Raw genomic sequence first — 15,342 nt, forward strand, 5'->3', positions numbered from 1 at the left:
GTGCTCTCCCCATTTCTCTTCTCTCTGTATATCAATGACTGCATCTCCAACGATCCATCTGTTAAGCTACTGAAGTTCGCAGATGACACAACAGTGATTGGTCTCATTCGAGACAATGACGAATCCGCATATAGACGAGAGGTCGAACGACTAGCCTTGTGATGCGACCGAAACAATCTGGAACTGAACACACTCAAAACCCTAGAAATGGTGATAGACTTTAGGAGAAACCCTTCCATACTTCCACCTCTCACAATGCTAGACAGAACAGTATCAACAGTAGAAACTTTTAAATTTCTAGGTTCTATCATATCGCAAGATCTAAAATGGACAGCTAACATCAAAAACATCATCAAAAAAGGACAGCAAAGAATGTTCATTCTGCGCCAACTCAGTAAGCTCAAACTGCCCAAGGAGCTGCTGATTCAGTTCTACAGAGGAATTATTGAGTCTGTCATTTGCACCTCTATAACTGTCTGGTTCGGTTCTGCAATCCAACAAGAAAGACACAGACTTCAGAGGATAATTAGAACTGCAGAAAAAATAATTGCTACCAACTTGCCTTCCATTGAGGACCTGTATACTGCACGAATCAAGAAGAACGCCGTGAAAATATTTACAGATCCCTCACATCCAGGACATAAACTGTTTCAACTCCTACCCTCAAAACGATGCTATAGAGCACTGCACACCAGAACAACTAGACACAAGAACAGTTTTTTCCCGAAGGCCATCACTCTGCTAAACAAATAATTCCCTCAACACTGTCAAACTATTTACTAAATCTGCACTACTATTAATCTTATCATCGTTCCCATCACCAATCTCTTTCCACCTATGACTGTATGACTGTAACTTTGTTGCTGGCAATCCTTATGATTTATATTGATATATTGACCATCATTTGTGTTGTAAATGTTGTACCTTGATGAACGTATCTTTTCTTTTATGTACACTGAGAGCATATGCACCAAGACAAATTCCTTGTGTGTCCAATCACACTTGGCCAATAAAAAATTCTATTCTATTCTATTCTATTCTATTCTAAAAAGTGACTAATGACTTTTTTCACTCTTACGACCATTGTAGCATCCCCATGGTCACATGATCAAAATTTGGACGCTTGGCAGCCTGATTCACATTTATGACAGTTGCAGTGTCTCGGGATCATGGGATCACCTTTTATGACTTTCTAACGAGCAAAGTCAGTGGGGAAGCCAGTTTCACTTGACAACCACAGTGATTCACTTAACAACTGTGGTAAGAAAGGTCGTAAAATGGGGCAAAATTCATTTAACAAATATTTCACTTAACAACAGAAATTTCGAGCTCAATTGTGGTCATGTTCCGTCCCCCTCGCCTCAGTCCGAGCGATGACTTAATTAGCCAGCACTATCAGCTCTGGCAGCAAACTAGTGAGCATATGCCAAGTGTCTCTGTTATCTCCCTTGATGCCGATGAGTCAACAAACAGTACTTCAGCTCTAGTCAAGCAGTTGATTTGCCTGCTATGAAGAAGCATAGCAGCCCTTGCTGCTTTTATATCCTGTGGGGTGTGGCTCCATGACTCAGCACTTCCTAGGCCTGCCCCATCCCTACTTCTGTTGTTCTCGCCTCTCCTGCCTACGAAACCTAGGGTCCAGCCAGGCCTGATTGCCATTAGCTGGGTCTGAAGGTGTGGCCTGGGGGGGGAAGAGTCAGGGGATGGAGGCTTCATTATCTCCTCCACCTGGCCTGCCTCTGGCTCCTGGAGCTGAGCCAGGGAAGCCGGTGCTCCCGAGGTAAATCCTGATGGCCCTTCCCCCTCACTTTCCAAGTCACTTTCTGGCAGGGGGCCCGGCTCGGGGGGTGCAGACACAACAGGTCATAAATTGAGGACTACCTGTAGACTGAAGGAGAAATAATTAGACTATCAGTTTAAAACTTTATGGAAAAGGCATCCTCAGGGTTTGTGGGTGTGAACTTCTATTTTTAAGTTAGTTTTGGCAGCTTCAGTTGACTCTAGAGCAGTGGTCACCAACTGGTGGTCTGCGAGAAAATTTTGGTGGTCCGCAGAAAAAATATTTGCATTTTTTATATTGCACTAAATGCTATTTATCTTTTAAAAAAACCCATATTAGTGGTCCGCGGTATTTAAAATTATGAATTTAGTGGTCCCTGAGGTCCGAAAGATTGGCGACCCCTACTCTAGAGTCTAGAGAAAAACTCTTCATTTAATTTTAAGCTACTCAAGTTCATGGCAACTTATATGCCTATGTCAAAAGTGAACATAGATCAATGCAAAATTATTTTTTCACTTTGATGGTTAGAATCCTTTCACTTCAAATAGCATGAATGGTAGCTTCCATCTCTTTACACAATCTCTTCTCCATATGCATGTGGATATTGAGAAAATCACTTTTGAATCAATGGGTGTTATTGTCATGAATGAGACACGCAATCTGTCCCTAAGGTAATTTTTCAAGAGGCAACTGGACTTCTTTTGTTTTTGCTTGAAGACATTTCACTTCTCATCCAAGAAGGTTCTTCAGTTCATGCAAACACTTTCCATCAGCTTCACCCTCACACCTCTTCTTGGGGTTTATCAGCAACAGAGTTGAACTATAGCTACCCAACCTGATATCCCATTAATGTCACATTTTTTTGCCAAAGTGATAAACACCATTTCCTTCAGCTTATTTTCCTATCAGGACCTTTATCAGGTGCCAGTCTACACAGCAGGAGTGGTGTTTTATTGCCAACCTCTTTAGTCTTTCTGTAAGTGAATGGCTGCTTCTCATTGTAAACACCAGCAGGTAATACTCATTGAGATCATTCTATTTCCCATTAGAATTTGTGTAAACGAAGTCCAACTAAATCACTGGAACATCTCGATTTGTTTGTGTATGGGTATTAATTACATGATGTCATTCTCCTTTTAAGAAACTGATATAAGAATGAGTCATGGAGTAAATTTGCCAAAATATGCTACTTGCCGGTATTAAAAGATGCTTTAAGACACACACATCAGAACATGTGCTATGTTTAGTCACGTGGCCAGGGAACAGATGTGGAAACAATGCAGTTGAAGGGGAGAATTGTGAAATGTGCACCTCCGTGAATAAATACACATGCATGGGGCCTTTTACTATTGTTGGTGAACATTGCATATTTTTCCTCATGATATGGGGAGGTGGCATATGAAAGGCAATTAAAATGTCCCTTGTAAAGCAAGAAATGCAGATCTCTTCACCAAGTTTACTCATTTGTGTTTTCAATTATCAGCATATATTGGGGAGAGGAATGTCGTCGTCCCCCCAAAAAATATAAATAAACAAACTGCGTTTTGCTAAGTTTATCAATTAGATTTATAGAATAGAAACAATGTCGTATTTCACATTACTAGTCCTAAATGTACTTCCTATGAAGTGAGCTAACTTTCAAGCAAGTGCATTTAGGATTATGCAGGACTGTCCAGCAAATAATACTTACATCATTCGATCCACTCTATAATTTATGCCACCAATTGGAAGTATGCATACACAATATTAAGGTATCCAGGACCTGATTCATAGCCTCTCGAAACCAGCAAGACTCCCATCTATGTAAAAATGCAAAATAGAAGACCAGAGGACTTACAAAGGTGAAATGCTTCAAAGACAGAAGGATTTCACAACACATTTACAGAGCTGGATTGCACTCTTTTGCATTTACTTCTTTCAATACTTCCCACCTTTCAGGTAGCTATCCCTCTGTTCATTGCAATTCATCTGTTCAGTAATTCCTAGGAATGCTAAAAAGCAGGAGGTGAATGGATTCAAAGAACACCTGGCTTCAACAGTAAAATTCCAGGATCAACTGCATAGAGGCTCTTATCTGAATGCAACCAATCACAACTGGCACCGAGAAAACCCTGCAAAATACCAGCATTTAAAGCATTTATATTATAATCTGAATGATTAATGATGCATCTTTCCACTCAATTATCATACCCAGTGAGATAATCATTCATGGAGAAATATTTGAATTTTGCTCAGGAGCTTGGCAGCCTCTTTCGTTGTATAAAATAAGCTGGAGTTTCAGCACCATGGACAGAGTCATAAATAATATTACCCTCCCCCCCAATTTTTTTTTAAACCAAAGGAGAATTTTAAATATCGCTAGAAATTTCTTATGTTTTTATATATACCTTGAGTTCAATTTGTCATTTTTATTAAGGATAAAGGATTTATGATAATATCATTAAAGGATTTATGATAATATTTTATCTATACGATAAAATCGTTCAGCTTCGGGATGGTTTGGACCAAGATTGCGGTGATACGGGTGAGACGGCTGAGGGTGGTCTTGGTGACATTTTATGGGATGAGTTTGACCCTGTTGCTCCCGAGGACATGGACAGGTTGTTGGGGAGGCTGAATGCCACCACATGTTTACTGGACCCGTGCCCCTCCTGGTTGGTGCTGGCCACGCAGGAGGTGACCCGAGGCTGGCTCCAGGCGATTACGAGCGCTTCTTTGGTGGAGGGTGTCTTTCCGGCCGCCTTGAAAGAGGCGGTGGTGAGGCCCCTCCTCAAGAAGCCTTCCCTGGACCCGGCTGTTTTAGGTAATTATCGTCGTCTCCAACCCGCCGCGGCGAAGGTTGTTGAGAGTATGGTGGCATATCAGTTTCCCTTACACCTGGATGAAACTGTCTATCTAGACCCGTTCCAGTCCGGTTTCCGGCCCGGTTACAGCACGGAGACGGCTTTGGTCGCGTTGGTGGATGATCTCTGGAGGGCCAGGGAGAGGGTTGTTCCTCTGCCCTGGTCCTATTAGACCTCTCAGCGGCTTTCGATACCATCGACCATGGTATCCTGCTGCGCGGTTGGAGGATTGGGAGTGGGAGGCACCGTTTATCGGTGGTTCTCCTCCTATCTCTCCGACCGGTCGCAGTCGGTGTTGACAGGGGGGCAGAGGTCGGCCCCGAGGCGCCTCACTTGTGGGGTGCCGCCGGGATCGATCCTCTCGCCCCTTCTGTTCAACATCTACATGAAGCCGCTGGGTGAGATCATCAGTGGGTTCGGTGTGAGGTACCAGCTGTACGCGGATGACACCCAGCTGTACTTTTCCACACCGGACCACCCCAACGAAGCTATCGAAGTGCTGTCCCGGTGCCTGGAGGCCGTACGGGTCTGGATGGGGAGAAACAGGCTCAAGCTCAATCCCTCCAAGACAGAGTGGCTGTGGATGCCGGCATCCCGGTACAGTCAGCTAAATCCGCGGCTGACCATCGGTGGCGAGTCATTGGCCCCGATGGAGAGGGTGCGCAACTTAGGCGTCCTCCTGGATGAACGGCTGTCTCTAGAAGATCATTTGACGGCCGTCTCCAGGAGAGCGTTCTACCAGGTTCGCCTGGTGCGCCAGTTGCGCCCCTTTCTGGACCGGGAGGCCCTTTGCACGGTCACTCACGCCCTTGTGACGTCTCGCCTGGATTACTGCAACGCTCTCTACATGGGGCTTCCCTTGAAGGGCATCCGGAGGCTGCAGTTAGTTCAGAATGCGGCTGCGGGTGATAGAGGGAGCCCTCGTGGCTCCCGCATAACACCCATCCTGCGCAGGCTGCACTGGCTACCTGTGGCCTTCCGGGTGCGCTTCAAGGTTTTGGTGACCACCTTTAAAGCGCTCCATGGCATAGGGCCGGGTTATCTACGGGACCGCCTACTGCGACCAGATACCTCTCACCGACCCGTGCGCTCTCACAGAGAGGGACTCCTCAGGGTGCCGTCAGCTAGGCAGTGTCGGTTGGCGACGCCCAGGGGAAGGGCCTTCTCTGTGGGGGCTCCCACCCTCTGGAACGAACTCCCCCCAGGACTCCGTCAACTTCCTGACCTTCGAACCTTCCGTCGCGAGCTCAAGACACATTTATTCATCTGTGCAGGACTGGCTTAGATTTTTAAATTTAGAGGGGTTTTAAATTGATTTTAATATTTATATTTGATATTTATATTTCTATTTTTAATAATTCGGGCGCTAGAATAAGTTTTTTAAGGATTATTTTAATTTGTATATTGATATTGATGTTTTATATGCCTGTAAACCGCCCTGAGTCCTTTGGGAGATAGGGCGGTATATAAATTCGAATAATAAATAAATAAATAAATAAATAATATCATTAAAAATTCATGTTTGGGGCAGGGGGTATTGGGGATATTTAAACATTCAGGCCTTTGAAATTAAAAGGTGTGTAAAATGCCATATAGCCCCATGATGTACGAGACTAAAACAAAAACAAAAATCCATATAACTTCCTGCATTGGGGAAGAACATGGATGCACAATTATGCATGGAGGCATAATTCATCTGAATGTTATGAATGAGCCAAAATAATAGACAAGTTCAGGGAGCTATGCCTAACTACTAGAAGCATTGCCAAAAGGATCTTCTTACCTGTGCATAAAAGCCAGTACCATTTCCCACTCATCTGTCCTACGGCCTCTCCTTTCAAAATATTGAAAACCAGTGAAGCTCAAACCATGGTATGTAGAGAAGAGAAATGCCAGGTTGGGTCTTTCCTCCCCTTCTACTCAGACTTTCCTCTCCTTCAAACACTTTTTCAGCATTTCCAGGCTGTCAGAATGATTTCTAGTGGGAATATTGACCCTTTGAGTGGAGTGAAAGCTCTAGTCCGCCCTCCACTGCCCACCCTTCTTCTCTCCACCCAATTCTCCTTGGCACCATCATCTTTCAATCATGTGCACTATGTGGGAGCCTTTTTGTCCAAGGATGATCCTTCTAAAGGAAAATATGTGTAGCTCAGAGTTGAAATGAGGGATGCTTGGTGCTCTCTGGACTTGGTTGTTTTCTTGCAAACATTTCACTACCCAAACTAGGTAACATCATCAGTGTTAGTTTGGATAACGAAACATCTGCAAGAAAACAACCAAGCTCAGAGAGCACCAAGGACCTGTCAATGATACTTCTTCACACAGTTCTTGTTTATTTTTTATTTCTACGGCCCTTGCTACGTCCTCATCATGGCATTCATTATGCAAGAACAGCAGCGTCCGAACTGATCAGCTTCAAAGAAAGTTTTCCAATGGTTGTAAATGAGGAGGAAGAGCCCCTCACCTATCTCAGGAACTCTTTAACAGAGATATAACGCCAGCAGCAAGAAGGCCCTGCCGTGAAGTCACAGCTGCAATTTTGTCTCATTGATCTGGCTCCTCTTTCTAATTCCCTATCCTGAGATGCAGCATCCAGATAGCTGAGTTTGTTAGGGCAGTAAGCTGCAGGTGACACGCAGTGGGGGCGGGAAATAGTGATTATAGTTTTGAACTAGAACTGTGGAAACCATGTTTAAGTCAATATTCAATCTGAGGGGATGGGAAAACTGGGAAGAGAGGGTGCTATTTAAGCTGCCTGGAGAAAAAGTGGGGGCACTGCTGCTTCTTTATGGCTCTGGACTAGAAACTTAATCCAGCGAGTGTTTTACTAGCAGAAAATGGATGAAGATCAAACTATGACTGGACAATCATAGCCAGCAATGTATACTTTGTTACAATTAATCAAGAATAGGAAAAACTAGGGAACGTTGGATGGTGTAGAAACACGAAGGTGGATTTGAGAAGGCCCTTGGGAGTCTTCCACCATCCACTTCCATGTTGCCGTGATCGTATCTGGCGGTCAAGTGTAGGTGGTGCCTTCATTCCTGGATGTTGCTGTAACAGAGCACGGTGACCTGGCAATAGCAGAGCTGTTTTCATCTTGACAATTGGATTGGCACAGAGTGGTTAGAGGGGTTTCCAGGACAGGCATTAATAGTAATCCCGCTGGGGCCTGAGCCCAAGGGAACACTTTGAAAAATCATTGTACTATTTAAAATTAGTGTTGCTACGTATCGTAGTGTTGAATGTGAGGCTCGCTCTACATTTTTATAAAGCATCCATTCTCTGGAAACTCCCATCTAGCAGGGATGTCAAACTCAAAGCCTGGGGGCTGGATCCGGTCCACGGGGTGCTTTGATCTGGCCCGCGGGGCCGCCCTGGAAACAGAAAAGGACTGGCCTGCAGTGCCTCTGTCAGGGAAACGGAGCTCAGGAGGGCCATGCACGGCTGTGCCAAGCTCCGTTTTTGATGGCAGAGCGCTCAGGCCACCATAGGCATCCCTGAAATGTGACATTGAGCTGGCCATGCCCACCCAGCCTCCTGAGGTCAAACACAATCCTGACGTGTCCCTCAGTGAAACAGAGTTTAACATCCCTGCTGTATAGATTCAGCTCTTCAACGAACAGCCATTTGCATGTATTGCCGAACAGTGCAATACAGTTCCAGATCATCTTGCAGATTTTGTGAAGAAGTTGATTAGTAAGCATAGGATAGCCAAGCATTAAGATGAATGGTTACCCATGCTGCAACCCATAGTCATCTTTGGACAAAATGGGCAGCACATAAATTTAATAAATAAATAAATTTGGCCTATGTTGGCCCAACAGGAGCCTCATCCAGTTTAGACGCTACATTACAATCTTAGGAGGGGTGGAAAAATGCTAGTGACAATAATAACCACTCATTTCCACTTTGCGGAGATTTGTATTGGTGGCAATGTTGTGACTGTGATTTCTTAATTTCTGGCTCACCATTCATTTTGTTCATTTCCCCTGCTGTGGATTTCATCACTGTAAAACTTCCTTTTCTTCTAACTGACACTGCTATGCAGATATTTATAAGGGATTGTATTAATTACTTGAAGTGGTATATAATTAAGTGAAACTGAAAATTAAACATTCAAAAATAGCTGTTAATTTTGCCTGGCATACATTTGCCTGGCATCATTATTTAAATGATAGTTGAAAAGTCCGCTAAGAGTTAAATTGAATTAATATATATTTATATCCATATCATCTGCACTAATAATTAATATAGTTTAGCGATTAATATGTTGAACTAACAGCAGGGAGACCCAGATTCTAGTCCTTCCATAGGCTGATTCAGGGCCAGTTATTCCTCCTTAGCCTGGACTAGAAAGCTGAAAGGTATCTATTTATAAATCCAACTGAGTCAGGTAATAGATTATAATCATGCTTCATAATTTTCAGTGAAGAGGCCTTCAGCAGTGCAGTGGATTGATTTGGGTTGATTATGTATATATATATCCTGCCTCTATGTCAAGAAATATCTTGTGCTTTCTATAAATTTTACTGTAGTTTTTCCTGTCACATGATGCACTTTTTTTTGTATTTCTCTTGCCTAAAATTCAATTATATAATTTGATCTCATTTGCCTTCCAACATTTCTTACATCGTATCTCTAGTTTTAGAAGATGAAAAGTATAAGTACTCTCTTATGAATTTGATAATACTGTTTTAAAAGACAATGTGTTTGGAGAATGTCTCTCGGCAATCCAGATCCTGCCTTTTAGTCAACCAGGGCAATTACAGATCCTTGCTTTGAATATCCATGTTAAGGTAACAAATATTATCTCTATAACCAGAAGACCAGGAAACTCATCTTTAAAAAATCAAAGTAAAGATGTTTGGATGGTCAAGTTCAGGAGTGAATCGTACATTTACACAATAAACCATAAAACAGAAACATCCTTTTGGGGAAGAATTTGGTGGGAAGAAACCACAACTATGGAACTTTTAAATTTAAAAAAAAACATAATTGTAATATGTGCAGCTAAAACAAGAAGGAGATACCAGTGACACTTAATGTCCACATCCTCTGCTTATTCACCATAGTAAATTGCTACTGAACCAGGTGTGAAATCCAGCAGGTTCTGAGAGCTTCTGGAGAACCGGTAGCGGAAATTTTGAGCAGTTCAGAGAACCTGTAGCAGAAATTTTGAGTAGTTCAGAAAACCGGCAAATACCACCTCTGGCTGGCCCCAGGGTGGGGTGGGAATGGATATTTTGCAATATCCTTCCTGCAGGAGTGGGGAGGGAATGGGGATTTTGCAGTATCCTTCCGCTGGAGTGGGGAGGGAATGGAGATTTTGTAGTATTCTTCCCCTGCCACGCCCACCAAGCACGCCCATAGAACTGGTAGAAAAAGAATTTGGATTTCACCACTGCACTGAACTTAAAGTAACACTTATTTCCAAATCAACAAACGTAGGATTGGACTACAGTTGAAGTCAAGTTCTTAAATGCAAGAAACGATTGCCATAATTGTCGCATCAATGGGATATATAGAGAAATTCTATGAATGCCCACTCAGAAACAAACCCCATCCAGTTCAAAGTAGCTTAATCCTAAACAAGACTTAAGCTCTTTCTTCTCAAAACAGACCCAAAGGCCGGACACGGTGAGGTTTCCACCCACCTTCCTGCCTGACTCCCCCAAGCGTATATTTCCCCTTCTCTTCCAGGATCTATTACACACATGTCCAGCTCTCTGGAATAGAACTTTAAAAAGGAAAGTGCACAATGCAAATGGAAGACACCTATTTGTATATAAACAATCTTTTATCCTTCCATAATTGGAGAGAAAGGGAAGGGAGGGAAGGGAGAACAGGAGAAACAGATTTTCATGCAGTAAATTAAAGATGAAACGTGCAGCAACCTTATTGCAAGATGCCATTTTGCTTTAAGAAACATGTTTATTGCACCATTTTTCAAATTTTTTTTTTTCGGGAGGGGATGGTCATAAAGTTCAGAGCCTCTCTGGTTGGCATCTCCTGGTCAGAGAGAAAGAGAGCAACAGGATGAGGGTGGCAAGGCGTGGTTCTTCTGGCAGGTTTTCCTTTGAAAGATGAGGTAAAAATGTTTCCAAATTTCTGGATGGGTTGGCGCCAAGACTTGTCCAGAAAGGGACCCAGCAAGGGGCCATTTTTAAAATAAATAAATAAATAAAATAAAATAAAATAAAAGCCCACCCAACTTCCAAAGAGTTTAATCATAACAAGAGAAGCCAGGGAGGTGGCATCAGGAGGGCTGGGCTAGGGTGGGGGAGGGCTGGGTTGTCTCTCCTTTCATCACAGGCCTGGATGGAAAGGAAAAGAATTCACATTGATGGGAGATCAGGAAGAGGAAACCACATTGAGGCGCTCCTCCCTTACAAGGAAGGCTTGGGTGGGGTCTGCGGCAACGCCACAGAGCCGGGTGCCTTCTTCATCAGACAGTATTCAATGTGTGGCCAACCCCGTAGGGGCTCAAAACGGAGCCTTTGTGTGGAAGCAAGGGCATCGGTGTCTTCCTTCCATCGGATCTGCAGAGCCTCTCCCTCTTGACAAAAGCTCCCTAAGCGGTTATTATACGGTCGTCACCCTCATGACCACTTCGCGGCCGGAACCGGAGCCCCCGCGATGTTCATTAGGCCGCAGGTGGCTGAGAATGTGCAGAATTGTATAACCACAGTGATGGTTCAAAATAGTCCTAACCCGCTGGCCCCGCTGGGAGGTCCTCTCACTCCCTGAGGAGGGATTCGTCCGTGAATTCCGCCCCCCTGTCTTTGTGCTCCCGCCGAGGGGTTCCCCCAGGTCCTTGGCTTTGTCGTAATTCAGCACCTTCCACTGCTGGTTCACTGCCTGCCAGCGCTTGAATATTCGATACACCGAGGAGCCTTCGTGAGTGATCAGGCCTGTGGAAAGAGACGAGGGACAACTGTGATCCTTGCAAAGACAAAGGTGGGAGAGGAAAGGCTGGCTTGAACCAATACGCTTAGATTAGAGGGCATTGCCTTATTTGCAAAAGACTCAGCCGCCAGTAGAAAAACAGTCATAGGCTATTTCATCTAACATTTTAAAAGGTTGAGCCAAGACCAGGAAGTGGGTGGCTTGGGCTACATCGTTACTTCTCAGGCCAGTCCATCCCACAGAATTATTGTAAGGATTAAATCAAGGATGTGCTTTGCCTTCAATCCTTGAGGAAAGGTTGGGGTAGAAATGCAACAATCAATCAACCAATCACCCATTTTGCATATACAGTCAGTTGCCATGCAGGATAAATCACTTCCCTAAATACTTCAGCCCATCTTCTTAGTTCCTGCAGGCCACCTCTCACCCTGTCTGGATTCACACACTGTATGAAGCCATGATTGGCTTGACCAATAAGCCAAAGCTGACTGGGTTTGCTAGTATTTGCTAAGCTATCCTTTCCCCTTACTTCTTTGCTTTATTTCCAACTGAATCGGCACCAAAGCGTGAACACCCCCTCCCCCATTTCCATCTCTCCATTTTCCTGAACGTCACACTAAGCTCTTTAGAGCAGGAAATTGTCCGGTTTCCCCCCCCCCCCTTTCCTATACAGTGCTGGGCACATTATGACATTACCTAATTAGATGAATGAATAAATGAAATAAAGCTCAGGGATAACAGGCTGATGCGTTGAATGCACTTGGGCAGTCCTTCTTTTTATTTCCACCTCCAACTTTAGTGAAATTCATCACTCTGCCACAAAACACCCATATCTCTCTGATCATTTATCTTCTGCTATGTACTTGTGTACATTCAATTTTCACAGAGGAACAAAGCTCTGTTTCAGGATATGAGAGATCTAAAGATTTTCATACCTTCGGAAGCCAACAAAAATGATACAGAAAATTTTTTTTGGGGGGGAAATTGAAGTAATTGTTTCAGTATTCTCTGTAGATTTAAAATCCCTTCGTTACTTTTTGAATATAAATTATATTATACATGATTTGGTATGCTCTAAAATCCTAATCTTTGGCTTCTCTAGTTTAAGAATATAAGGATCCATTCATTTTAAAATGTGTATAGTGTTTTAGCTTTCACCACAAAACTGTCAGCATTCCAGAAAAACAACAACCCCCCAACACCAAATAAAAACTCTGAAGCAAGCATTGTTCAAAGTTCTATTTACTAGGATAGGTAAACTGGCACATTTGGGAAAACCTGAATCTGAGAGGTCTGGGTTTTCCCTCAGTAAATCAAAAAACCCCAAAACCATCCCCTCACTCCTCAGTTGATCACATGCTCAAATCGCCAACTGTCCCATCTCGAGACAGCACTCCGACCACTCCTCCTCCAGATGCAGGATCGGCCTGACCTTGACCAACAGGAAGAAGGCTATTATGTCTAAAGACAATCCCTCTACTAAATCCCCCCTCCTACTTTCCCACACATGAGAAGGTGGCAGCACGGAAGCTTCCGGCCTAATATGGCTTCCAAAGCTGACAAAAACTTCTAATAAATAAGAATTCTAGTACTATTAACATAAGTTAGAAAAAATAATAACAAAAAGGTTCGAGGGATCTTAAAGATCAGATGCTGAATTGGAAGGTTGAAAAAAAATGCAGAAGGCAATTGCAAACTACTTCTGTAGTTTGTATGAACAATGTCTGTTTAAGAATACCTGATGTATTCAATTTTATTTTTTTAAAGACTAACATATTTATGATCACGTATATCCTTTTATGGATTACAATCCATCTAACGAACTATAGGGAGTCCTTGCTTAGTGACTGCCTCACGCATTGACCTGTTGAAGTTACAACAGTGACAAAGAACTAACCTACCGTTCCTGTCCTATTGTTCCCTTCATCATATCAAATTGATATAGTTGATGCATATTTTTTTACATATATGTATATATTTTCTTCAAAATATGTTGTTTTATCTATGACAATTGTTTGTGTATACTGTTGTGACAAAAAGAAATTAAAAAAAAATAATCCTTGCATTTACAGGCCTGTGAAGCAAAGGAGAGCTGAAGTAAAGCTGTAAAATCGTGACGAATCACTTAGCGATCATTTTGATTAACGATCAAGTTGCTGGTTCCCAACTGTGGGCACTAAAGGACTACGTGAATATGGACAAGGCACCAGCATCAAAGTGCTACAAGTGCTTCATTGTTGTTTTTGCGGAAGACTAACTTGGCTTCTCGTCTAAAATACATATTATCGTAGCTACAATACAGTTTGATGAATTCAGTATTCCAAACGTTCAGTGAAGAAGTATATGTTTTCATTTCTTTTAGTTCCTTGACCTTCTCTGTTATTTTAACAGGGACAAGAAGCAGAGTTCCTTCCAACTTTTAAGAACTGCCCCTTCTGAGGAGGCAGGACTGCCACTGGCTCCGCTCTGTCCCGCTGACCTCTACTACAGCAAACAGACAGGCACTCAGAGAAAAATGGTACTGAATTCTTGCTTTTCTCTGGTGAAAACTGCAGCACAAGCTGGAGCATCCTGCAACGATTGCATGTTCTTAGCATAAAATTTTAATGATTCTGGGTAAACAAAGTCTTCTGGTTGCCTAGTCCTAGACGTAACTTATGGGCAGGAAAAGAGTGGAATATATATTTTATTCATCATTCTAAAGGAAAATATTCATAATCGGTATGAGAACTTTCGTTCCGTTTCCCCCCCCCCCAAGAAACAAATTCAAATTAATCTTCTCCCTACTGGATCGTTGTTTAGAGGTGGGGGGCGGGAGGAAAATCTCCATTTCTGTAAAACAAGATTTAAATCTCTTGCTCGACTACAAAAATTGAGTTGGCCTTCGGCAAGTTACTACAGGTAGTCCTCGACGTACAACCATTCATTTAGTGACCATCAAAGTTGCAACAGCACTGAAAAACGTGACTGATGAGAGTTTTTCAGTTACAATCTTTGCAGCATCCCCATGGTCACATGATCAAAATTCAGATGCTTGGCAACTGAGTCATATTTATGACGCTTGCAGGGTCCCAGGGTCATGTGATCCCCTTTTGCAACCTTCCGACAAGCAAAGTCAGTGGGCAAGGCAGAGTCCCTTAACAACAGGATTACTAATTTATCAACTGCCCTGATTCGCTTAGCAAAAGTGGCAAAATGGTGAAAAACAAATGTCTCATGTAACAGAAATTTTAGGCTCAACTGTGGTCACAAATCAAGGACTACCTGTACTTTACACAGCCTTAGGGGGTTGAGTCTTCAGGACTGGATATAAAAATAGAATTTTTAAAACTGCACATACCTCTTAATAAAGAACAGGAAGAAACTGAACATTAAAACCTCATCCAAGTATTTTCTTCAGAAAGACAAATTATTGAGCACGTTTATATGCAAAACAGGCTGCCAAGGGTTTCCCTGCTTAAACTGAGGTTATATTTTAATGCTGGTGATTTCAAAAATATCACTGAGCTTTTATCGTATCAGCCATGTCTATGCGGAATGGAAATTTAGTAGGCTGTCATCCTTTGTGGATCTCATTGGAAACTTTCTGATTTATTTCCATTAAGGCCTTGGCAATTACTTGGGTCAATGTATAGTAAAATGGACCTTTCAATTCTGAGACTGTAAAGAGGCGGAGATATTTGGCCCCTGTTGGATTGTAGACTGGATTGCTGACATTGACGCTCATGAATATTTAACTTTATGGAAGAGATCACTGACTTGTATCATATTTTCTTTTGAGTTGGCATCTTTTTGGAACAATAGGTTAAT

The 15,342-nt window shown here is 42.7% G+C and overlaps 1 protein-coding gene across 1 annotated transcript in view; it reads right to left on the reverse strand.

Moving 5' to 3' along the window:
- Nucleotides 1–10,509: 10,509 nt before the first annotated feature.
- The window catches only part of MARCHF9 (membrane associated ring-CH-type finger 9), a 54,228-nt gene continuing 49,395 nt past the window's right edge, over nucleotides 10,510–15,342 (reverse strand). The window contains exon 4 of the mRNA XM_058172664.1: nucleotides 10,510–11,537. Within this exon, the coding sequence (XP_058028647.1) occupies nucleotides 11,209–11,537 (329 nt within the window). The 3' untranslated portion in view covers nucleotides 10,510–11,208. The remainder of the gene's footprint in view (nucleotides 11,538–15,342) is intronic.

Source organism: Ahaetulla prasina, chromosome 2, assembly GCF_028640845.1.
Source record: "Ahaetulla prasina isolate Xishuangbanna chromosome 2, ASM2864084v1, whole genome shotgun sequence".
Classification (NCBI taxonomy): Eukaryota; Metazoa; Chordata; class Lepidosauria; order Squamata; family Colubridae; genus Ahaetulla; species Ahaetulla prasina.